The sequence below is a fragment of the Rhinolophus sinicus genome, linkage group LG06, assembly GCF_036562045.2.
Source record: "Rhinolophus sinicus isolate RSC01 linkage group LG06, ASM3656204v1, whole genome shotgun sequence".
Lineage (NCBI taxonomy): Eukaryota > Metazoa > Chordata > Mammalia > Chiroptera > Rhinolophidae > Rhinolophus > Rhinolophus sinicus.
The window spans coordinates 13,267,643-13,292,980 of record NC_133756.1 but is presented as its reverse complement, the minus strand read 5'-3'; the positions used below and the strand labels follow the sequence as shown (position 1 = coordinate 13,292,980).

The 25,338-nt window shown below is 54.4% G+C and overlaps 1 protein-coding gene across 6 annotated transcripts in view; it reads right to left on the bottom strand.

Moving 5' to 3' along the window:
- The window catches only part of KCNQ4 (potassium voltage-gated channel subfamily Q member 4), a 54,600-nt gene that overhangs the window by 5,149 nt on the left and 24,113 nt on the right, over nucleotides 1-25,338 (bottom strand). For 2 of the 6 annotated variants that reach the window (XM_074334501.1, XM_074334505.1), the window contains exons 2-12: nucleotides 18,895-18,985; nucleotides 18,256-18,382; nucleotides 17,851-18,026; nucleotides 17,126-17,251; nucleotides 16,641-16,751; nucleotides 16,378-16,473; nucleotides 13,439-13,527; nucleotides 11,524-11,685; nucleotides 4,497-4,717; nucleotides 2,643-2,742; nucleotides 255-386 (exon numbers count right to left, since the gene is read on the bottom strand). In XM_074334501.1, coding sequence (XP_074190602.1) covers nucleotides 255-386; nucleotides 2,643-2,742; nucleotides 4,497-4,717; nucleotides 11,524-11,685; nucleotides 13,439-13,527; nucleotides 16,378-16,473; nucleotides 16,641-16,751; nucleotides 17,126-17,251; nucleotides 17,851-18,026; nucleotides 18,256-18,382; nucleotides 18,895-18,985 — 1,431 coding nt within the window. Of the gene's footprint in view, nucleotides 1-254; nucleotides 387-2,642; nucleotides 2,743-4,496; nucleotides 4,718-8,976; nucleotides 9,124-11,117; nucleotides 11,163-11,523; nucleotides 11,686-13,438; nucleotides 13,528-16,377; nucleotides 16,474-16,640; nucleotides 16,752-17,125; nucleotides 17,252-17,850; nucleotides 18,027-18,255; nucleotides 18,383-18,894; nucleotides 18,986-25,338 lie in introns of all 6 variants that reach the window. The other 4 variants (XM_074334506.1, XM_074334502.1, XM_074334504.1 and 1 more) reach the window with 4 other exon arrangements.

Genomic DNA, 25,338 nt, shown 5'->3' with positions numbered 1-25,338 from the left:
ACATTCCAAAGACGTCCCCTGAGGCGTACAGGCGTAGAGGGTTCTAGAGGACCCGCCAGCTGGTCGTTCAGGTTCAAGACAAGTGTAGGGTCTGGCCCGAGCCGCGAAAAACTCCAGCTCCCACAGCGGGCCCTAGGGGGCGCTCGGAGCATCGTTCAGGCGGCCGCGGAGGGGCTAGGGCACGCGCGTCTCGCGCGGAATCTGGGGCCACGACCTCCCTGCCCCGCTCCCCCTTCGGGGCCGGGTGCACCCACCGAGCCTGCAGGCTCTTGATCCGGCCCAGCATGTCCAGGTGCCCTGCTGAGTACTGCTCGATGACGTCCTTCACGTCGTACGGTCGCAGCGTCTCCTTGAATTTCCTTTTGGCCACCAGGAACTTCAGGATCCTGTCGGGGAAGGGGGTCTCAGAAGGAAGGGATTCTTTTCTAGCCCCCTCTCTGTGCCTTTGTTACCCCCTTGTCTAGCAGCAGGGCACCTCCTGCTTGGGCCACCACAAACAACCTCTGTTGGGTCTCCCAGCATCCCTACCTGCCCAGCACGCTCCCGCCCCCGGACCCCGTAGGTTTCCTTCGTATTCTTTAATATGTCTGTATCTGTAGTTGCATTAGCCTGCGAGGGCAGGAACAGGTCCTGGTTGCTCTCTGCTAGGTATGACACAAGGCAGGCATCTGTGAAAACCGTTACTGACGATAGCTTGGAGAAAGAGTTTTGCATTCATTCCACAAATGTTTGTTAGCACCGCTGTACTGGACCCTGGGCACCCTAAAGGGCGTCAGATCCAATACTTGGCCTTAGGTGCCCAGGTCTGAGGCGGGAGACAGAGGACACAGGCAATTATGGGTTGACAGGGGCCATGTTAAAGAACAGAGAAAGAGGCCTGGGGACCAAGAGAAGGGAGACCTCTGCTGGGGAGGTCAGGGAACAAGTCTTGAGAGTGATACTTTCCAGTCCCGGGGCAAAAGGAGGGGGACAAAGGGAGGCTTTCCCAACATAGGCAGGCATGGAGGTGTGTGAATGCGAGCCAGTTCAAAGAAGCTGAACAGGAAGGGAAAGAAAGGGGTTAATTCACAGGGGGTGGGGAGGGCATATGAGAAGACAGGGAAAGAGATTGTCCTTGAGAAGGAGTCTCTGAGGAGGGTACTCTGAAGAGCTCTGAATCCCTGAAAGAGATTGGGCAACGGGAAGTTGGGGAAGGTGCCGTGTGGTTTACTCTGGTTTAGCATGACCATTCTGCCAGCCCTGGAGGGAGGGACGAAGCTGAGAACCTGGGGCATATTCCCTGAAAGAAATTTGGTCAGGAAGACCAGCTCCAGGGATGGGCCTGAGTTGGACGGGGGTAGTGCGGTGGAGATATGGAACAGCTTTGAGCATTTCAGGACTGAAAGGGACTGAAAGGCTTCAGAGTCTGAGTCTAGGATTACTCCCATGGATGGTATTGTCACTGCCTGAAGTGGGGACCCGGGAGAAGGAACAGATTTGGGGCATGCTGGGTGTGAGGGGTCTGTGGGATGGCCAAGGAGTGTTGACCTGGAGGTGGCAGCTCAGGCATTGTGCTCCTGAAGCTAGTCACTTGGAGGGGAGAGACAGGATGTATAAAAAGAGGGTGGGGAGAGGCCTCAGATTCTCGGGGTGGAGGGTGTCCAGTTGACTCTGACTTTAAAAGGATCACAAAGGGAAGAGGCTAGAGGGCAGGTGCATCAGCCAGGGAAGAGAGGAGGTGAGTCTGGAAGGCCTGGCGGTGAAGGGGTCTCTGGAACTAGAGCTGTAAGCTGGAGATGGAAACTAGGCCAGGACTCTATGCCAAGGATCTTGGGGGCCAGATCCACGGCTGGGCCGTGACTAAGTGCTTAGGAGACTCTGGTCCCCCCTTACTTGTCGATGCAGGGAGACAGCCAGTTGAGCCAGTAGGCCAGGGACTTTTGAACTTTTTGCCCAAGACCCACCATAAGAAATATATTTTACATCAGAAACCACTACATATTTACACACATGCACGTAACTGAAACATAAGTCTCATAAACAGTATTTATTCTAATTACTGGATGCACACTGATATTTTCTATTCTATTCTGTTTTTTAGTGCTGACCATGGCCCACTAAATTGATTTCACTAAGTTGATTTCAAACTGTTGGGACCTGTGGTTTAAAACCCACTGCTCTAGAAGTCATGGGGAGACAGACAGGCTGAGGTCAAGACACCCAGGGAGAGAAAGTCTGAGACACAGAAATGGAGGGCAAGAGCACATCAGACAGAGACACAGGGAGAGGCGGGCAGATGCTGATACACAGCGAGGGAGACAGAAATAAAGAGAAGAGAGCCTGACATAAAGTGAGCGAGAGGCAGGGCAGAGAAGCAGAGAGGACACTGAGGGTTTGAGGAGATGGACCGTGATGGGCAGCTGTGCCCACCATCCCACCCTGCCAGCCTTTGGTATGAGCAAACCCTGCTGGGAGCCATATGCCATGTCCCCCACCCACCCACACTCCAGGGTCCCGCCAGCCAGGCACCGACAAGGGTGCCAGGTGGGCAGCAGCTGGTGTGCCTGGGAGTTAGGCCAGGCCTGTACATGAGGGCAGGCCCCAGGTGCGGAGCAGTAACAGGGGCAGGCGGATGCTGATTGCACCTCAGGCCTCAGGCTCACCTGACAGAGCGGATGACCGTCTTCACAGCAGGCATGACGTCCTCTACTGTGAGCTCACACTGGTAGCTCTTCTCCTCTGCCACTTCCTCCGAGGGGCCCTCTGGAAAGTCAGGGGTCCCAGGTGGTAGTCAGGGGGCCCAGGGACTACTCCCACCTCCTACCATCACAAGCCAAACGACGCTTAGAGCTACCAGTAGGGAGACAGAGGCCCAGAAAGGGCCCAGAACCTTCCTGGGGCACAAGGCAGACCAGGCTCCAGCCCCCATTGCTGCCCTACCCAGGGCGGCAAACCTCAGCTTGTTGCATGCCCATCTCCCTATGTCCAGTCAGGGTAAACATCTGCCCGCTGGCCAGGTGCTTGGGAGCTGCTTTGGGGCACATCTGGTCTGGCCGGGGGCAAATTGCACAGAGCCCTGGAAGAAGCCCCACGGGTCCCACCACTCAGGACAGTGAGTCGCAGAGAAAAGGAGCACATAATTACACCCACAGTCTTATCCTTCAGCCAAGAGGGAAGGGAGCTCAAGGAGATGGCTCCCGTGCCCAGCTCTGCTGCTGGGGAAGGCCCCTAAATCAAGTCATTCTCCCTTCGGATAAGAGAAATGGCTTCTCTAAGGCTGGCGCCCTACACTGCACAGAGGTGATGCTGTCCTGGCCCCACAGGGGCAGGAGGTAGTGGGAGACCAGGCAGCTTCTTGGGCACGGAAGGGGCCCCAGGCCCCAGGCACCAGCCATGGCCTGGCTAGGGGGTCAGCACCTCCCAAAGACTGGTTTGTGGGGTTCTATACCTTTCTAGGAAAGGGCTCTCCGAGTTGTCAGCCAGCCGTATCTTGGAGACTGTCACAGCACAGACAAAGGCAGCATAGCTGGGTCCCCCCGCCCAAAGGGGCTTCTTGTCCCAATCCTCCATCCTGTGCACCCACCCCTCCTTTTCCCACCCAGCATATCTAAAGCATGTCAACGCTGGGAGAACTTTTCCAGTGGCCTTGGTCCAACCCTCTCGCCCTCTCGCTTTCCAGGAGAGGACACTGAGGTACAGAAAGGGACAGTATCTTGCCTAAGTCACAGTGCAAGTCCGAAGCAGAGCTACAACTAAAAAGGTGACCTCTCTAACTGGTTAAAAAGGGACCCCCTCCAGGTTCACAGCATCATATCTGCAGGCTGGGCTGGGTGAGGGGGGTGTAGGGAGCGTGGGCTATGGGTTAGACAGACCTGGTTGAGGATAGCAGCTCTGCCACTGACTAGCTGAGAGATCTCAGTCTCCACATCTGTGAAATAGGGATAAAAACAGAACCTACTTCCCAGGGTGGTTAGGAGAAATAAACTCGATAATCCAGTGTAGGGCAGTACACAGTTGAGGCTCACGCTTGAGTATAGACTCCTGCTCCTTCCGAAGCACATTTGTAATGCAGCTAGCCTTGGTTGAGCACTTACTATATTCCAAAAACTCTTCTGTTCATCTTCTATGGATAATCTCTTTTAATCCTCACAATAATCTTATGAAGTGGATACTATTCTTGTCCCCATTTTACAGATGAGGAGAATGAGGCCCAGAGAAACATGCCAAGACAAATGGTAAAGCCAGAATTTAAACCTAGACAGCCTGGCTCCAAAGCCTGTGCCCTTAACCACTATCAAATGCCACCCTCTGCATGCTCATTTGATTCTTAAACAGTCTGGAGCCTAGCAAATCAGGTATCATGATGCCCGTTTTACAGACCAGAAGATGGGTACCCCAAAATGGTCAATCAGTTGCAGAGTCAGGACTAGAGCCAAGTCTTTCTACCCCCAGCCTGGACTCTATTCCCACCCTCCCACCCTCAATAGGTCCTGGGCCCCAGACCCCTAGGGGCTCACCCTCGGCAGAGGCTCGGGGTTTGAGTCTCAGAGAAGCCCGAAAGCGAGTGCGGTCATTGAAGCTCCAGCTCTTCTGCACCTTGGTGGGGCTGGTGGCCTCACACACCTGCTCGCTGCTCGGGGAGGTGGCCACTGACGGTGGTGCCAGGTGCTGCTTGGAGGGGCCCGTCCGCCGCTGGGAGCTGCCTATGCGGATTCGGTCTTTGATGCCCATCCGGCTGCTGGAAGTGCAGGTCGGGTGGGGGAGAGAGCCAAGTTAGCTGGCGGGGCTGGGCCTGATTGGGAACACAGCTGACTCAGGACTTGGGGGTGGCTATTGGTCTTGCTTCTCCACCAAGTGGAACTTCCTGGGATGGGTCAAGGGTGTGGTGAGGGGAGCCCTAACTTCTACAAGAAGCTGATTCAGGGTCAGTCTGAGCAGGTCCTCTCCCCAACCATACCTCCCACCCCTCATTGCCCAGAAAGATAAGGGGTGCACAGGAGACAGATGTCAGAGTGGAAGGCGTGAGAGAAACCCAAGAAAGGAGTCAAAGACAGACAGGAGGACAGGGGAGCTGGGTTGGCCCAGGTGGATGGGTGGGGTGGAAGTGGTGACCATTCTGGGCACAGATAGGCTGCTGAGGGGTGGAGAAGTTCGCCTGGCCAAGTACACTGAGGTAAGCCCCATGTACACAGGGGCAGGCTCCGTGGAGTTGAGGTGTGTGTATGTGTTCGCAGGCATGCATGTGACTGTGGGTACACAGGTACTGGTGTGTGTACATATGTTGGCATGTGTGTGTACATGTGCCAATTTATGTTTTCCTCCTTCCCCCACTGCTGGAGCTATCTAATTCCACACTGGTCAGGTCGGGGCTTTAGAACCTGGTACGACTGCATAGGTAGCGCACTGGAAAATTCCAAAGGTCTCCATCACACAGACTTCAGTGTAAATGGTGCCCCTGGAAGTGTGCAGTCCACTGGCCTACTGAGTGGCCTTCTCCCTGTGGGGTTAGCTGCTGGGCCCACATGTCTGCTCAGGGAACGCCTGGTGCCCGCGCTCCCAGTGAAGGTCTATAACCTGTTCTGCAGTGGTTTCCCCTCCTGTACTCCGCCCACCTGGGCTGACATCCTGCCGTGACCATGGATTCCTCCCCCAAAGCTCTCCACACCCCACGTCTGCCTACTGAACCTACACATGTAGGAGCAGGACCTACACATCTGTGCTCATGTGAGTACACAAGCGCATGTCTGCGCGAGCTGACATTGCCCTCCCCACACCCCAGCTCCCCACCACATCCCCCAAACCTCGGAGGAAGACAGGTGGGGGGAAGCCTCAGGTTCCCCAGGATAGGCCCTGGTTAACCAGTACCTGGTAGAGTAACTCTGTGTCCAAGAGGTTCAAGGACCATGTTATCGCTGTCGGTGTAGGACCTATGCAAACGTCCCCCATCCCACGCCCTGTGGGTGTCACTGCTGCCTGCCTGCTGTGGCTTGCCACTGGTACGGACCCCTAAAGACAGGTTCTGGCCCGTTCCATCCCAAATGTCTGGGGCCCTGACTCAGCAGAGCACGAGCCAGTGTCAGAGGAAGCCTGAGGTAGGGCAGGAACTGGGGGAGAAGAATGTGTCACATACTCTCAGGGACTTTCGTATCAAGGGTGGAGCAGAGGTCAGATTCTGGTTTCAGGGGTGGGTGGTAGCCGGGGTCCCCCATGTCCAAGGCATGGGGTACAGGGAAGGTATAGAGCCAAGGTACTGAGGTAAGGGAGATCTTGAAACCAGGGGCACCTTCGGAAAGGCAGCCAGGATGGAGGGCCATCCTCAAAGGCAGGGGCCTCTGCCCAGAGGGGAGAAGTTATAGGTCAAGGGTTGGGGCCTCGAAATCAGAAGGGAAGGACGGGGTGGCCCCTGCAATCTAGCATGCTGTTTGCTGGCCCAGTATCCCCTCAACACATCCCAAAGATTCCAACCAAAGTTTGAGGTTGGCTCTCCCAAACTTTCTTAGCAGAGCCACTCCTTCGAGCTCTCCTCATGCTAGCAAGCACCCCACACCCGCCCGGCCGTGCAACCCCTCCTCTGTCCTCCACTCCTCCAAGGGGGAGAGGAAGAGAGGGAGGTGGAGAAGGCCCTGGCACTCAGCCAAGAGGCCAGAACTCCGGATCTCTGCACCCAGCACATCACTCCAGTGGTATTCTGGGGGTAGGGGGTGACCTCCCTGTCACAAGAAGTGTGCAAGCAAGACTGAGCTTGCACTCAGCAGGATTTATGGAGGAAAGGGTCTGGGGGCTTGTACTAGAGGCCTTGAAAGGTCCCTTTCCAGCTCTGATTCTGTGATGGTTGAGGGAGCTTCCAGTCTGGGTTGTGGGGGTTCTGTAACTTTCCAGCCAGCCAGAGGCCTGGGCTCCTCTCTAATGTAAGTAGGCACTGTTTTCCCAGGGGTGGCCCTGAATTCCAGCTACTTGGGCAGGACCCAGAAAATGGCTCACATCAGCCTCTTTGGAGCCTAAAAGCTCAAAGAAAATGGAAAGAAACCTGGCACAGGTTGGACATCGAAAAAGCGCCCTCCCTCCCCAGGCTCCTTCAAACACGCAAGGTCCTATCTGACTGCCTCAGTTCCTCAGCCATTTTGTGTGGTTCCATATTTTCCATCCCTATTTTATAGATGTGGAGGGAGGTGAAATGACTTGCCCAAGGTCACAGAGCTCCTGTGGAAGGAGTCAAGATTAGAACAGAAATCAGGACAGGGTCTAGGGCAGTGGTTCTCAACTGGGGGTGATTTTGTTCACTGGGGGACATTTGGAAATGTCTGGAGACAATTTTTGTTGTCACACTGGGACGTGCTCCTGGCACCTAGTGGGTAGAGACCAGGGATGCTGTTAAATATCCTACAATGCATGTGACAACTCCCAACATCAAGGAATTATCAAATCCAAAATGTCAATGGTGCTGAGGTAAAGAAACTGATCGAAGGGTTCTGTTGGTGCCTGGGAGATGGATGAGGGGTGCTTGACTGGGGCTGTCCTGTGGGGGAGGGCAAACTGGGCACGGACTGCCCTCTGATTACCCTGTTGGACCCAAGCCCTGTACTCACTTCCACAGGGAATTTCTTTAAGGACTCACCATCTGCCTGCCAAAGGTCAAGCTCACGGGGGGAAGAGAGGCAGCCTACGTCTTCTGATGCTGCATACAGCCCTCTCTTTAGGACTGTGGAAACAGCCTCATGGCTGGCCCCTCTGACTTGGTCTTGCCCTTCCTGCCCACCATGCCCCCACAGCCAAAGTCATCTTGTAAAGGGGCAGATCTGACCCAGAGACTCCTCAGCTTAACCCTTCAGTGTATTCCCGTTTCCTACAGCCAAGGTTTCCAAGCTCATTTTTAAAATAAGAAAGCTCTTAACTGCTCAATATGCCAAATCAAATGCGGCTAACATTTATATAGTACTTTGTATGAGTCAGGCACAGTTTGAAAGGAAGCAGATCCTATTATCATCCACATTTTACGTTGAGGAAACTGAGGCACAGAGCACTGGTGCCCAAGGACCCCTAGCTAGTGAGTGGTGGCCAGGTCTGGACCCAGAACCCACACTTCTAAGAAACACTGTCTCTGGGTGTTTCACACAGAGCACAGCCAGGATCTCGGTCACTCATCTTCTACTCCTGGGACAAGCCTCCAGAGGTACTTTTGGGAAACCCAGGACTCCATGGGCCCAAGCTGCCGGGCAGTGACAGCAGGATGAAGCTCACACGGGGCTTCTGGGTTCTTCATGAAACAGCTCTGCTCCCAACCTCAGCTCCTGACCTCCCACTCTCAGGTCTGAGCACGATGGGCTGCCTGGTCCTTTGCCACAGCTGTGCTCTCTCTCACCTCTTCACCTTGCCACTTCCTGGGCCTAGAATGGCCCTCCTTCGCGCCCACTCCTTTTTGGGCCTCCTGGGGGGGAGGAGGGGAGGAAATGTCTGACCCTGTCTCCATAGCTCCTCTGCTTCCTCCTTTTGTTGCACTCATCATACTGAATAGCAATCACTCTTTGCAATTCTCCAGGTACCATATTTTATTCATCACTGTGTCCCTAGTGCTGGGCCTGGCACAGGACAGGTAAATACGAATGCAGTGGTGATGCAGCTAAAAGAGCTGGGCTCTGGAGTTAGGGAGGGAGGTGCCAATCCCAGTTCCTTCAGGCATCTGCTAGGTCCCTAGGTGGGCAGTGGGGAAGCTAAACTCAAGGCCCAGCAAAAGCCAGAGTGGGAGGGACCCTCAGAGAGCCTCTAGTTCAATCTGCCCATTCCACAGATGGGAAACTGAGGTCCAGAGAAGAGAAGCAATTTGGCCAAGATCACACAAGGAGTCAGCAGCAGAGCCAGAACTCATCCCAAGGCTTCTATAAGTTCCCTCCTTGCAGACTGGGCACCAAGCCCATGCCCCCAGACTTGGCAGAGGCGTCCCCTGGAAGGCAAGGGGCTTGTCAGGGCCCCAAGCAGATGGCAGGCGGCAGGCACATGCACCTTGTCCTTGGCGCATCCTGTCCCCTCTCCAGCCCCTGAACTGGCTTGGGCGAGGAGGAATGGGGACAGGAGGAGCAGGCGAGGGGGTACCTCGGTCTCCAGCTGGCGTGGATCCGAAAGAAACTCCGTTTATTACTAAACATCTGGCTGGAAAGTTGAGAACAAGACACAAACAGAGGTTAGTGGGAAAAAAGACAGGTGGGCAGAGCATGGGGAGTTGCCAAAATGGGGCCGGCCTCCTGTTGTTGGTGGGAGAGAAGTCCCCCCACACAAATCATCCACCAGCCACATTCTTAGATTGCAAAGGTTCTCAGGCTTTGCATGAGGATCTCCTGGGGAGCAAGTGAAATATGCAGGATTCTGTGCCTCTTCTCCAGAGATTCTCCTCCTGAGGGCTTGGGGAGAAGTCCAGCTATCAGCATTCTTCAACAAACACCCCACAGGATGCTGATACAAGAGATCAGTGGACCATGCTTTGAGAAATACTGCTTTAGTGTCTCATGGCAAAACCCCAAAGACAGGCGGCGCTGACCTGACAATGCCATTCCCCAGGAAGTCCTGCTCCTGGAGTCCTGGACACGTGCTCAGCCTGGGTCCATCCACAAGCACCAGTGAGGGGGTGACAACTAGCTGTGTGTGTGTATGTGTGTCAGGTCCCATCTGGGAGACCCACCCCATAAGGCCCAGATAGCCAAGATTAAGGATATGGCCATTTGTCCTGAGCCTGGCGCCTGATCTCCCAGAAGTCACAGCTCAGCCCCCTGGGATCCCTCAGTAGAAGGAACACTCCACTACCATGACCACAAGCCCCAGCCATACAGACACTTCAGAACAGACAAGACATAAGGTTGGGAGTTAGTAATGGCCAAGCACTCAGCAGTAATCTGTTCCTAGGCCTTCGGGGGCCCAGAGACCCCGAGCTGCTGTGCAGGGCGGTACAGATGCTGAGCTCCAGGCTAAGCTCCATCCCCAGAGCCTTCCTATGCAGGCGAGGTGGGACCAGAGTGAACTGGCAGCTACAGAGCACCCTGGATCAGCCAGACAGTGTTGCACAAACACCAAAACCTTTGCGTTTCTACTTGGAGGCCTAGGTTGGATGGGGATGGGGATGGCAGTGACAGCCTTCAGGCAGTGACAGAAAATCTGAGTGGGGTTGCACCATGAATGCTCTTCCAGGGAGCTCCCGGCCTGGCCTGGGCAGTCTTGCTTCCCCTCCCTCCAGCCCCCTGGAGGGCTCCGCCTCTCAACTTCCTGTTCAGCACACCCGGCCAGAGAATAGGAAAGGAATGCTGTTACCCGGGACCCCTGCATCAAAACCACCTCCTCCGCTTTCCCCAGGCTTTTCAGCCCAGAAACCCAGAGAACCAAGAGCTCCTGATCAGCTTAAACATCGCTGGTTTTCTGCCTAGGACCCAGAGGCTGGGAGTGACTTGATGACTTTCTCAGGGACACCCAGCATCAGGTGGCAGAGGCAAGATTCGCCGCACTTCCTCCTCCTGACCTCTGAGCGGCTCACCTTGTCTCCCCTCCCTGGGACTCAGCATCACACCTGAGGCTCAAGGCCCAGATGTCCGACAGGCTGATGCAGGGATGATGTGTGAAGATGAGACAAAACAAAGAGATGGGTAGGGGACAGGGGAGAAATGAGGGGAGGTTGAATCCTTCACCTCAAAGCTACACACCTCCGTGGCAGCAGCCACTTTCCTATACTGTGAGTTATAGAGCATCCCTTATCCAAATAGGCCTGAAATTCCACTATTATGAACACTGATGTGGGGGTAAGCATTGTTCTTTCTTTGTTCTTTTTTCAAGATGCAAAATCTCCAGGAGAGTCAGGTCAAGGGGAAAAAGACTGTTGGGAGCAGCAAAATGTCCCTCAGTACGGAAGAAAGGCATTGTGGGAGAATCCCAGGAGGATCGTCTGGGATTAGCAAAGCTGTGGACAAGAGTTACACAAGACAAGAGCATTAGTCATTGGTTGAGTTTACGTAGGTCCTACAGCGGGTCTTAGCCACAGAGCTCTCTTTCCAGCTGGCTTCTCGTTCCCAAGAGGCAAGTCAGTGTCAAGCCCCTTCTTCTAAGAGAACATGCTGGGGGAGGGGGTCCCTGCCCTCACACCCCAGGATGGTGCCCACGATTACCTGAGCCGTAAGCACCTGTGGCCAGCGGCCTCCTCCTCTCTCCAGCTTCCCGGGAGGGAATGGGGGTGCAGGGACGGAAGAGTGAGGGGGATGTGGAAACAGAGAAAGAAAGAGGACAACGGAATGAATGGAGGAGGTGACAGGACAGGATGGTATGGACGGATCTCCCACTCTCCCAGGTGACAAAAAGGTTACTTCAGCCTGGCCTCTTCAGAGAGGTTCTCAGTCTGTACCTGTCAGGCTGTCTGACGACAACTGACCAAGCCTCATGACAAGGCCTGGGAGTCCCCAGAACAGGCCCAGACACCCATGTAGTGGCTGGAGGCAGGTCTGAGAGAGGATGAGACAGAAAATGGAAAAGAAGGAGGAAAAGCAAGAGGAGGTGGCGGCCCCAAAGGGCCCCTACCTTTCCCCAGGGCAGAAGAAGGCGCTGCCCGGCCGGTGGCAGGTGGCAACGGGCGGGTAACGGGAGGGCGCTCCGTCAGGTACCGGCGCCCGTCGCACCTCCAGGGGCCGTAGGCCCCCATTGCGGGCCCGTTGCACGTGCTCAAACAAGAGGGCCAGCTCTCTGCAGGAGAGGGCTCCATCAGCAGCAGGCAGGGCCCTGGCACCACCCCCTCACTTGGTAGGCACCGAGCTCCTGAGCTCAGGTCCTGCCAGGCCCTGCCTCTCTAGAGGTGCTCAGCAAATACCCCAGGCCAGAGCAGGCAGGGGTGCAAGCTGGGAGAGACTAGCATTTCCTCCCTCCCTTTCTACACTCAGTTCCTGGGAAATCCTCAGGGATGCCAAGTATGGTTGTGCAAGCTAAGCACAACTCCAGGGCACCATCGCAAGGGGGCAAATGGGAGCTCAAATCCAGCTTACTCTGCCCATCAAGCTGAGTGCCTGTATATAGAGGTGTGCCTGACTGTCCAGAGGCCAGCGGCAGCCCTAAAATCCTCACCCTCCAGATCTCACTCTGGATTATAGGGCACAAACTCAGGCTGAGGAGGGAGATTTAATAGGGTGGCTAGCCCAGCTTCCTTTCCCTGCAGCTCTGGGTTCTTAGAAACTAGATTGGGGGCTCAGCTTCTTCCTAATTCTCCAGGCTACTTACTGTTTACATAACCCAAGGAGGATATCTCCCTTTTCTGCCTTCCTATTGTACAGATGAGGAAACTGAGGTCCAAGGAGCAAGAGGCCCAGTGGACCCAGAATCTCCAAACCAAGTTCTGTCTCTCTTAGCAAAGAACCCAAGGCTACCCCACCCCCAAATCTTCCCTCCCCCTCATACCCATCATATTTCTAACAAACCAGCCCTTGCCCCACACCCCAAGGCCTGGCTTTGAGTCATTTTAAGGCTCCTCCTGGGAAGGGTGGCTTCTCTAATCCAATCACCCTCCCTTGTCTCTGAGGTGGGAGCTTGTCTCTGCCAGGTGGAGAGATGGGGGGGAACCAGTGTGATTCTGGGAGCCCCCTTTCCTAGCCCCTTCTCGCCTGCTCCTCCCCTGGGAAGCCCCTGAGGCAGGGAGGGGGGCAGCCAGGTGTAGGAATGAGTGGGATCACGCAACAGCTGCTCTTGGAGAACTAATGAGGCAAAAAAAGGCACCGCAGAAGTGCTGAGCACAGCAGCCTGGCCCACCTTGACGCTCACTTGATGCCCGCCTGCCCACGGGACTGAGCTGTGCTCCATGGTCTTCATTCCTACCTGAGGGCCTGGCCAGACACCTGGCCACGTGAACCTTGATGAGGCTATTCATAATCCTGTGTGGAGCCACCCCTGTGCAGGCTTACCCTGGCCTGGGCCACAGGGGCGAACCCACTTCTGGGTCCTAAGGCCACTGCCTAGCACAGTGAAAACAGGCACATATTCATGCGCAGGGGGGCTGTGTGGGCCCTTGCACCACCCAACTTTGGTACACCTGTTCTTGCCCATCCCACACTTTCTCCCCCCAGCTGCAACACAGCAGGCTGGCAAGGGCTAACGCTGCCCTCAACTCAGACTGAGGGGAAACGAGCTGGCTATGCCACTACGCTGAGTGGCATCAACTCTGGGTGAGCATAGGACTGCCAGAACCATAGGACACAGGCTCAGTGAGAGGGGCAGCGTCCACCCAACGCCTTGTGTGTCCAGTGTCGCTGCCTTTCCTGGATGTAGAGAGTGGGACAGAGGACATTCCAGGCTCTGAGTTAGTAGAATCTGCAGAACCAGCCTCGGATACTTCCTTGGGAGCCATCATCTTTCCCACCCTCCAGGGCTGAGTCCCAGCCACTCGTCCTTAAGGGGCCTTACCGTCAGCCTTCCCTCCCACCCCACCCCCTCCCCCTGCAGCTGGGCCTACCTGAAGGACGGGAGGATACTGTCGTAGTAGTACCAGGTGGCTGTCAGGTAGGCCCGGCTTGTGTCAGTAGAGTACAGGCGCCATGCAGCCTGGTGGTACGGGGGAAGCAAAAAGGGGAGACGAGGCATCAGAGAGGCCTCTCAGTCCCCCACCCTCTGCCCCTGAGAGAACCCAGGCATTGGGCCAGCTGAAGGGTACGCAGAGCCAGACGCCAATTCCAATTCCAATTCCAAAGCCAGCAGAAGGACTAGCCAAAGAATTGGCAGCCTAGAGAGAAATTACTTCCGTAAGGTGATGAGCAGATCAGCCTCAGAGCCAGGGGTCTTAGAGTGCAGGAGTTAAGAACTGGGGTTTTGTCGTCAGGCAGATAGAGGTTTCCAGCCCCAGCTGTGCCCCTTACAAGTATGGGCAAATTTAGTAAAGCTGCAGGGCCTCAGTTACCTCATCTGCAAAATGGATGTAATACTACCTACCTAACTGGGTAGTGTGAGGATTAAATGGGCGAATGGATGTGAAATGCCAAATGTAGTGCTTGGCATATAGTTGGAACTTAATGCCAAGTTCCCCTGTTAAACCCTCCTGTAATCTCCCTTATCAGAGCTGACAGATAATTCACTGTGTATTTGATTAATGTATTTTTCTCCTTCTAGACTGTAAGCTGTGTCTTGGTCACCAGTGTATCCTCTAGCACATGGTAGGTGTTCTGCAAGTGTTTGGGGAATGAATGCTGAGTGAGTCATTACTAATAATAAGCCACTCCACATTTCCCAGCTGCCTGTTACTGCCCATGGGGTGCAGGAGTAGAGCGCATCACCTACCATCCCCTCAGCATCCATGGACCTGCAGGGTTTCCTCAGCTGTAGGAGGGATGAGGGTCAGACGAGAGGCAGGAATGTCTCCCTCCCTCCAGGTAAGAAGAGCCAGGGAGTACTGTGAGTGGGTGACCAGTGAGGGCAGGGAGGCTTGGAAGCTGCCAGGCGGGACAAAGCAGAACTGGCCCTGGATGCCCCCCTTCTTTGGGTGCCTCTTGTCCTTAAGGGACTGCCCACTGCTGACCTCACCAGCCAGGCACACTCCCAGGACAGGAATATTTTTACTTCCTGCTTGCCTAGGCCCCTGGCTTGGGCTGGGGAGCAGCTGCCAGACTGTCTCATTAATTATGGGCGCCACAATACCAGCTGTCTCTCGGCATGGACAGTGCCAGCCGCCTGCCCCTACAATGCCCCTCGGAAGGCCAGCTCCCAGGGGACAGTGACCATTGTGTCCCAGGGGATGCTGAGAAGGAAAGGCTGGCCTGGTGGCTGGAGATAGCAGGGATCGGGAACAGGGTTCCACCCTGGGGAGGAGAGATAAGGAGGGGAATCAGTCAGACTTGGGATGTGGGGGGCCAGTCAGAGTGTGGCATGCTGGGGAGCAGGCTGACATGGGCTGTGCCAGCATTCCCTGAACTGTGTCCCAAAGGGGTTCTCTCGTACACACCCTAGGCCAGGGAGAAGCCAAGGCTGAGTCACAAAGCCACACAAATCAGAGCCCTTGCCTCGGCCCATGCCCCATCAGAATGCCTGAGCACAGTGGGGAAAGTGGAGGCCACACACGCCTGGTTTCTACCCACCTGTCTGACTACTGCTTCTCTCGCTCCTTGGCCAGCTCAACTTTCACTGCCCAGCCACGAAAATTTGAGGTTCCTAAAAGTCCAGTTCTGGGCCATCTTCTCTTCTCTCTCTTTCCTTTCCCCTCTGGGTGAGCTCACCCAGAGCTTCATTACTGTGTACACGCAATGGCTCTGTACCTTCTCTGCCCAGCCCATTGCTCTCCTCTCAGCTGCATACCTGTACACATCCAGGTCCTGCTCAGCATCGCCACTCAGGGGCTCCGAGGTCCTTCAGACTCCACATGCTCCAGCCAAACTCACATGCTTCATTCCCCTAATCTGGTCCCACTCCAGTGAGCAGGGCCATCAATCATCAGGCTGGCAAGCCAGAAACCTGGAAGTCACCCTGCCACCTCCTTCTCCCTCACTCCTGATGTCACTGATCTCACTTCCTCAATATGCAGAATCTGCCCATTTCTTTCCATCTCACCTGTTACAACCCTAGTCCATATCACCCAGCACTCTGCCTCACGCAGTCTCTTATCTGGTCTCCCCCACACACTTGGGTCACCCTCCAATCCATTCACTACTTTTCAAAACACAAATCTGATCATATCACCCATTCCCCTGCCAGGGGTTCCATGTTGCTTTTAGGAAAAAGTTAAACTCTTCCCTATGGCCTCGAGGTCTGGGCCCAGCCCATCTCCCCACTATCCATTCCTCCTGCAGCTTTCTGTTCCAGCCCTGCTAGCTTCTTTCAAGTTAATCAAACACACCACGGCCTTTGCACATGCTGTTCCCTTACCCTGAATGCTTTCCCCTTCACCTCTTCACCTTGTTAATGCCTACCCATCATCCAGCTCTCAGCTCAAGTGTCATTTTCCCAAGGTAGTCTTCCCTGAAACCCCCTTCAAGGCCAGGTCCCTTGTTAAATGCCCTTCAAAGAACCATTTCTTTCTTTCAAGGCATTTATCTCAGTTTGTAGTCACAACATTCATTTGCGTGAGTGCTTGTGGAATGAATTAAGGTGTTGGGAGTGGAGCAGGTTTACTGATAGCTGCACAGTTAATGGGTATCTCTACCAGGGCCTAGGGCCTCTCATCCAGGCATGTAGAGCTGGGACTGGAGTGGGCAGATGGGGCTGCTCTAGCTAACCCTCAACTGGGCATTTGGTACAGGGAGGAGTTTCCGACAATCTGCGTCAGCATCCCAGCTCTCATCCCAGCATGTGACCCCAGAAAAATCACATCTCCTCGCTGAGCGTCAAAGTGGAGTCACAGTTGTGAAGCTGTACACGAGGGTCAGCACACAGTGTTGACACACCAGGGGCTTCCTGAGCATCTTGTACCTGGATAAGGTTGGCCGCTGGCATCCTCCGCTTCTCGAAGTGCTTCTGCCGGTGCTGCTCCTGCACCTTCAGGGCAAAGCCAGAGCCGAGGATGCCCTAGGGGGATAAGCATGGTTGGGGGAATGTGCTGGTGGGGACAACAAAAGGCAATCTCTGCCCATCTGAGGTGCCGCCCACCGCTAATGAAGGACAGGGGCTTAGCAGGCTCTGCCCCCAGGGCCCCTCTCCCCCAGGTGGGGCGACCCTAGGTGGAGGGGACTTACCGCAGGCAAGGCAAAGAAGGAGACGCCTAGTAAGGCGAAGCCGGCAGCCAGGACCCTGCCCAGCCACGTGTGAGGCGTCTTGTCACCATAGCCAATGGTCGTCAGTGTAATCTGGGGACACACACAGGTGACCCACAGGGCTGGTCACAGGGGCCTCCCAAAAGGAGCTTGGTGGGGGCACAGGCAGATAGAAGCCTGATCATGAGGGAAGGGGCCCCCGTGGTTGACCGCAAGAGGTTGGTCACAAGGACTTGTAAAGGGGACTGGTTAGGGGCACAGACAGTTACCCCGTCCTCCATGTTGGTCAGGGGGAAGGTATCACGTGGGGGACTTGATGTGGGCGCAAGCAGGGCCACTGGGGCAAATATCGGCTGGTCATAGGGGGTCCCAGCCCTAGCTAAGAGGCCCTCAGCCCAGAATAGGAGGTCACAATTGTCATGGACGGTCCTAGGGAGAAGGGGTGTCCTGCACAGACCCTCACGCACCGTTCCCCACCAGAGCGAGTCGGCGTAGGAGGAGAAGTCGGAGTTGGCGTCCTTCTCGGCCAGATAGACCAGGAAGGAGGCAAAGATGAGCACCAGGAACCCGATGTACCAGGCGGTGATCAGCTCCTGTGGGGGCAGAAGCAGGTGAGACCATAGGGAAGGCTGCAGTGGAAGGGCATGAGGAGTGGGGACGCTGTGCCCACCGGGGGGAGGCGGGAAGGTGGAAGGCTCTCAGAATGGCCTAAGGGAGATGTTCTGGAAGGGGCTAAAAATACCCCACCTCTCGGAGTTCCCTGGCTGAGGCTCTGCCAACCTTTCTTTCTCAGCATCTCCCTTCAAGGAGACCCTGCCCCGCCTTCCCCACACGGCTAGGACCCCTCCAAACCGCAGGACACACCCCCGGCCCTGCCCTTAACTTTTCAGGTTTCAAGCTCAGGCCTCCTCCCACAAGCCCCATTTTCAGGCTTTGATCTGGCCCCACATCTAGCCCTGACCCCATCCCCACCCTGAGACCCGCCCCAGCTCCCCACTTTGTTGTCCATTTAGACCCCAATCCAGAAGCTTCTGAGTGAGATCCTCAAGCCCTACCCCTCTGGCCTCGGCCCGGCCCAGCTTCTGCCCTCACCTTGTTCCGCCCCTTAACCCCCCGGCCCTGCCCCCTCCGGGTCTCCCTCCCAGGCTCCACGGCGGCCCGGGCACGCCCCCTCCCGCCCCCGCCGTCTCACCTTGCTGTGCGCGTAGACCACCGAGCCCAGCAGCTTCCAGGTCCCGCCGCGGCGGTCCATGCGCACCATGCGCAGGATCTGCAGGAAGCGCATGCTGCGCAACGCAGACGTGGCAAAGATGTTGCCCTGCGTGCCCGCGGCGATGACGGCCACCGAGGCCACGAAGACGATGAAGTCTGCAGGGGCAGGGATGGCGAGGTCACGGCTAGCACCCGGGAACCAACCCACCCCACGTCAGGAACCCAAGGTCGGGAGTTCCTGGGATCGTGGTGCCGTGGTGAGGATTGGGAGGGTCCATTGAGTTTGTGTCAGCGGCCAGGGTCTGGGTCAGGGGTGAGGTCAGGGGGTCAACCCTGGGCTGGGGGTCAAGGGTCAGGCGAGGGGTGGGGCGGCAATCCTTCTTACCGATGACACAGAAGGGTTTTCTGGCAAAGCGGAAGCGGCCCTGCCATCCTCGGTAGCGGCAGCAACATCCAGCAGACCAGACACGGATGATGTACTCCAGGCCAAACACCACAATCATGACGAATTCCTGTGGGGCCAGGGGCCTGAGTTCTCTCCAATCTCTAGGACGGGGGCCCAGCTCACACAGCCCAGAAACAGCCCGGAGTCCCTGGTTACTCGGATTTCCTCAGACCACCTCCCCCCTTCCAGTCATCCCAGACTTTCTAACCCTGACTGGGTGACATAAAGGGTGGCTATCTGTTAGCTGTCCCCCTCCAAGATGCTTCTGTTTAGGGGGAAAGAATTCCAAAAACAAACATCTCACTAGGGGTGGAATTAGCAGTTGGGATCCTAAGAAGGAGTGGGACCTACTCACCTCGTCTATAGGCCCATCATAAGCCCTGGCATAGAAGCAGGAGGTCCCCCAACACCTGCTGTAAAGCAGGAGATAAAGCCCAGAGAGGGATGGCCACTAGCTCAGGAACACAGCACAGCAAGCCACTCTCTGAGCCATGGTATGAGAAGTCTCTCTCCACCCTCACTACGAACCCAGAGATGCTACTTCAACAGCCTCCCTCAGGCAGGGACCCCGGCACTCACTAAGATGAGGAGACACTCGTTGGCAAGTTCCTGGTGCTCCTGGATTGTGGACAGCACGGACAGCACCAGGCAGCTGAACACCAGCAAAAATCTGCAATTGCAACATGAAGGGGAGGGGTTAGACTGCTAGATGGATAACACAACGGGGGAGACTAGGCAGCAAGCTGTGTAGCTGGAGGAGGAGGGAAGCATTATTTGGGAAGAATTATCTGGAAAGCAGATAAAAGAATCAGAGTTCCTTGGAGTTGTGGCTCTGTGCTGGACACCAAATGGAGAAGCCCCCGAGCTCCGGGCTACTGAGCTCACAGACACTTTACAACCTTCTCAACTGCCTTTGATGCAGGGCTGCACCTCAGAGAAGTGGTCATTCAGCTGTGAGCGGTAGGTTGGTCTGGGCCGGCAGTAGGAACAGGCTGGACCAGGGTCCCACAGTCAGGAAACGCCTCCAGGCTCAGACACTCATGAGTGGTGGCCTCAGTCCCTGGCTCAGTTTTAAGGCTGTCTTGAGAGACGTGCCCCAGAGGTCAGCCAGGGGGCCAGGGAAGGTCAGCGGCTGAGGAAGGGATCCCCCTTCCCTATGATCCCAAAGGTGGCAGAAGCATGGCGTCATCTACAGAATTGGGACAATTGCCCCCAGCTTCATGAGCTCTTAAGGAATTAAATAATGAGACAGCTATGGAAGGAAAGGGGATCAGAGAGGACAGATAGGGAGAGAAGGGTGCAGAGAGGGAGAAGGTGTAGGGAGGAGAATCAGGCAGCATGGACCCATGCCATGGAGGCCTGGAACTCCCCTGAGTGCAGTGGGAAGCTGCTGAGTAGCCCAGAACCAGATGTTTAGACATAGAAGGAACATTAGAACCGAATTCCTCTACCACTTCCCTCAACCCCAATTGCACACATGAGGAGACTGAGGCCCAGAGAGGGAAAGGCATTGCCCAAGGTCAGCCAGTATGTCCAGGACAGGTGAGATTAGAGCCAGGGCTCCTAACTTCCCAGTGGATGGGCAGAAGAGAAAGGGTATGAGGAGAGATGCTGGTGGCCTTGGGAGGATGTGAATAGGTGAGGGATGCAGGATGAGAGCTACAGCTGCAGATGCAGCAAAAGGGAATGTGGCTGGACTCCCAGAAGTGCTCCTCTTTGGGGTGGGGGCATGCCCTGAAAGAGATGCCCGAGGGAATGGACTTCTCTGGAAACACTTCCCTTGTGGACTGACCTATAGCTTTCCCCAAATGTCCGCAGACTCTCCCGCCCTGGGACTGCTGATGCTGCATTCTGCCTAAAACACCTCACGGACTTGTACCCTGCTGAGACTGCTCACCCTGCCCCCACACAATGCTCCTGCTCAGAGGATCCCTCTGGGATGCCCATCCCCCACACTCTACTATCCCCTCCCAATGCTGGCCTCTCTGTATGTGGCCCAGGTCGCTTTCTACATGGCTTTATTTGTGTTCATGTGTTGTAGTGGCAGGGGCCTCGGCTGGGAGTCAGAGAGACCGGGGTTTGAATACCAGTCCTGTTGTATGTGTGGCCCTGGGAAAGTCACCTACCTTCTCTGAGCCAGTCTCATCTATAGAGCAGGGGCTGACAGGAGGAAGGACATGGAAAGGGCATGGCTCCACTCTGGCCCACTTACACCTCCTTAAACAGGGGCTCTTGGCCTGCTTGGAGGGCAGGTATAGGGCTGCATCCCAGTACATGCCCCTGGGTAGCAGAGCTAGCTGCCAGATGTCAGTAAAGGGTTTTGAATGAAGGAAGGAGGAGGAGGCCCCCTTGGCCAGTTCCAGTCAAGAGCTAAGTCAGCGAAGACATAAGGTGTGGAGGAGAGTACCAACTTCTCCTGTTCAGTAATTAACCACAGAAAACACAGCAGCCACATCCACTGGGGGACAGGGACTGCCGCTGACACAGGGCTTAGGGGAAGACGGGCCCTCCCTGAGGTCATCTCATCCAGCCCCATCCTCTGGGAAGGGCTGCAGACAATTCCTAATCACGACAACCCTACACAGAAATCCTTCAGTCCCATTGCCCAGCTGACTTCAGATCCTCAAGTAACTGAGCCACACTAGGGCCTGTCTACTGGGTGTGTCAAAACATTTTATCTCCATATTTTTCTTTCCATGCCAATAATTATTCATCTGCAAATGTCCGGTTCGCAATAGGTTAAGTGAAAAAAGCAGATTATAAAATTTTAATGGCATCGTGATTTCAATTTTTTGTAGATGTTTTTTATATACTACATACCAAGAGTCAGCAGGACTTATCTCTCTCTGGGTGGCAAAGTTAAGACTGATTTGGCTTTTGTTTTTCTGCATTTTCTAGTATTTTTTAGAATAACAAACTAATATAAATTTTAAAATGAATTTCCTTAAAAACACAAACGGGCGATGAAAACACTTTTAATGCTGCTCCCACCCCTTTGCCACAATAGCCTTTGCCGTTTAGCAGGTGTGAGAATGTGACAGCCTCTCCCCGGAGTCTAGCCACATGTCCAACTGCCTACTCAACGTCTCTCCTTGGATGGCTAATGGCTTCTCAAACCAAACGTGTCCAAAACCAAACTCTCAGTTTGTCCTCAAATCTCGCTCCTCTTTAGTCTCCCCTTCTTGGCAATGGCACCACCTTCCACCCCGGAGCTCCGCTGGATAGGAGTACCCTTGACTCTCTTTTTCCATCAGCTGCCACATCCCATCCCTTAGAAATTCCTATTGGCTCTACCTTCAGAATACATCTCTGAACAGGTCGCGGCTCACCATCCTGACTAAGCCACCACTTTCTTGTCCCTGACTGGTCTCTCTGCCTCCACTCTGGCTCTACTATACACCATTCTCTTGAAAGCAGCCAGAGAGGTCCTCCTATAATGCAAAGCCAGAAACCATCACTTTCCTCAAAACTCTCTATTGACTTCCCATCATGCTTAGAGAGCAAAAGTCTAACCCCTCGGGGTAGCCAGCAAGGCCCTGTGAGATCTGCCCCCCCCTTGAACTTGATGATTTCCCCTCTCACCCCTCCATCACTGGGCTCCAGCATTCTGATGTCCTTGCCATTCCTGGAACACACCAGATGTATTTCCGTCTCCAGGCTTTGCACTTTGCTGTTTTCTCTGCTTATTTATTGCTCCTTGACTCATCCAGCACTCTGTTCAAACATCGCTTCTTTGGAGAGGCTTTCCCCAACCATCCTCTCTCCAAAATAACGGCCCCTCCCCACCCTCTCTCCCCTTACCCTGCTTTATTTATTTATTTTTTCATAGCATGGTTGAAAGACTGAGTAAATAAATAGCAGAAATTCACGTTAAACAAATATCAGGACACCGTGTCACCAAAGCCCCCAGTTTGTATCCACTGAAGAGACTCCCAAAGCTCTCAGCACATCCATCCCTGACCCATCAGTTTCCCCAGCATCCTTCCTGAGAAGGCAGCTCTCCAACCTTCACCAGCTCCATTTGCTATATGCTGTTTAAAAAGCCCCCGAACTTCACCTCCTCCTGCCTTTATGCACTGGCTGGGAGTTTCCTTCCCCTAGATGCTTAATACAGCTGAACAGATATACTTAGTTTATAGAGAACATCTTGTGTTCCAGGCACCTGAATAATTGTCCCCGTCTTCCAAATGAGAAAATGGGGCTTAGGGAGGGACACACTTGCTCAAGATCACACAGTGAATCAATGACAGAGCTGGGGCTGGAAGCACAGCTCAGGTTGACCCCCAAGCTGCCTTGCACTTCCTGAAGGGTCCTCACACTGACACTACTACAGCAGATGTCTGGAACTCAGGGAGGGAGAAGACAGGAAGAAGGAGACCCGAGCTAGGGCCTGGCTGTATCTGCCAGAACCAGATTGTGACTTCATTCATGCAATGAATAAGGACTGTAAGGATTGTCTCTGGCCCTCTCTGGGACCTCAGTTTCTCCCTCTGTACAAGAATAGATGTCTCACAGGAGATTGTTGACTCGGGCCTCTATAATTTCCCCAGTAGAGAGGCCAAACTGGCAACCACTTCCTGGAGCATCTTGGCCTATCATGTCTGGTTGCAATTTGGGGCCCTTGCCCAGCCCAGAAGACAGAGCTGGGACAGATGAGCACTGCCTGGCAGGCTCTCCCTGGCTGGGGCTTATTGTGAGATTTATCACAACCCTTCCTCCCCACCCCCCACCATTCTGTGACTATCCCACTCATTCAGAAAGGCAGCAAGGAATAGGTGAACGGTTTGCTTAGAACTGCGGTCCTCAAACTACAGCGGCATCAGAATCACCTGGAGGGCTTATTAAAATACTGATTTCTGGACCCCACATCGAGAGTGTCTGATTCAGTAAGTGTGAAGTGGGGCCTGAGAACTTGCATTTCTACAGAGTTCCCCTGTGATACTGATGCTGCTTCCCTGGGACCACACTTTGAGAATCACTGGCTTAGCTAATGAGAGGGGTTATGACTGACTCAATTATTAGCTACCACAAGGCTTTTTAAACAACTGTAATCATTGCCTTCCCAGCCCCCATCACCACCACGATGGCCTAGCTCAAATCACTGCTCAGAAGTCACCACCAAACAGGACCCAGGAAAGCCCCCCTGGGGAGGCAGGTCTCATGCCAACATTGGCTTTACCCGATTTGCTCTGTAACCCCATAACTGCCCCTGCTGGCCAAGGATTCCTGTTGGCCAGGTGCTGGGCCAAGCCCTCTACATGCATATTTTTCATCACTTCTCACAATCACCCCATGAGAGCAGTACCGTAATCACCCAAGGTTGACCAATGAGGAAACGGAGGCTCAGAAAGGTATACTATGATGGCTGCACAACTCTGTGAATATACTGAAAACCACTGAACTGTACACTTTAAAAGGGGGGTTGTTTATGGTATGTGAATATCTTCTTAAAGCTGTTATTTAAAAGGAAAAAAGATAGGAAGAAAGGTATACAAGGTTGTCCAAAGTCATAAGACCGGGACCTGAACCCAGGTCCACCTGGACCACCAAGCCATACTACCTCTCTGGGCCTCAGTTTCCCTGTCTGCAACATGAGGTAGGGGACATCAGTGTTATGACTCTCAAGCAGTGGGGTAGAAGGGAGCGGGTCATCCATGAGCTCAATTCCAGATTCTCTGGGCTATTCCTGGAGGGACACGTGCTTAGAGGCTAGAGAGACGGGGTTATGGTACAGGGGTGAGGGTGTTACAGAGCAGAAAAGAGGTTATTACTTAACCTCTCTGAGCCACATTCACTTAAGAAACATTAATTGCCACCTACACTCAGCCAGGTTTATTGTAAAGCCAGAAATGAATAATCCAGGCCCCCCAAGAAATTAACAAGCATAGCACAGCAGTTGCCTGATGACAAGGGGATGACAATGTGCCCAGGGGCTTGGGGGCAGCCCTAAGATGGCTTTAGCTGAGCCCAAGTGGGGGAATCAATGAAGACTTGTTGAAGGAGGTAACGAGGACAGGGTGGGGGTGCCCCAAGCAGAGAAAGCACGTTGTGCAAGCAACAGAGACACCGGAACCTGCAGACAGCCCAGGGCAGGCAGCAGTTCTGGATGGTGGGGGTTGGAAGGGAAGGGGCAGTGGGGACACCAGAGAGGGCCAGATCCAGGGCCCTGGAGTGGCGCCCTCAGGCCTAATGAACGTTGTCCTAAAAGCAATGGGGAGCCATCGTAGAGTTTTAAGAGAGGGAATGACATGGTCTGATTTGTGCTTCAGACAGTGTCGAGTGTGGCTTAGAGGAGGTGAGACTGATGAGGAAAAGCAAGTAGACGACTCCACAATAATTCAGAGTATAGAGAGATGACGGTGGTGGCACTAAAGAGAAGTGGATGGCCTGGAGAAAGTTCCAGGAAGTAGGACTCCATGATTAATTGGAAATGGGGACAATGCAGGAGAATGGCTCATATTTCTGGTGCGGGCACTGGATGGATGAAGTTGCGATGAGTAAGCTGTGATAGGAGACCCCAGTGGAGGAGCAAATGTGCGGGGTGATGAGTTCCATTTTGGACATGTTGAGATAGAGAGGGCTGAGGAACACGGGGCATGAAGAGAGACCTGAGCTGGAAATGCAGATTTGGAGGGCATCAGGATAGAAGTGGTGACTGAGGCCATGGGAGAAGCTGAAACCATCCAGAAAACATGTGGCAAATTTAGAGGAAGGCTCAATGGAACCCCAGAGGAGCAGAGGGAGGACAGAGCCTCCACCCAGGCTGGGAAGGAGCAGCCAGCGACATGGGAGGGAAATCAGAAGAGAGAGGCGCCAGGCCAAGCGAAGAAAGTGTTTCTAGAAGGAGGGAGTGGACAACAGTGTCAAATGCTGCCAAGAGGTCAAGTGAGATAAGGCCTGAAAAATGTTCGTTGGATTTGGTGACAAGTTGGTCACTGGGTACCTTGGCAAGGGCAGCCTTGGAGGGAGGGAAGGAGTGGAGCAGGCCCAATGGGATGAGGAAGGGAGAGAGGTGGTGAGGAA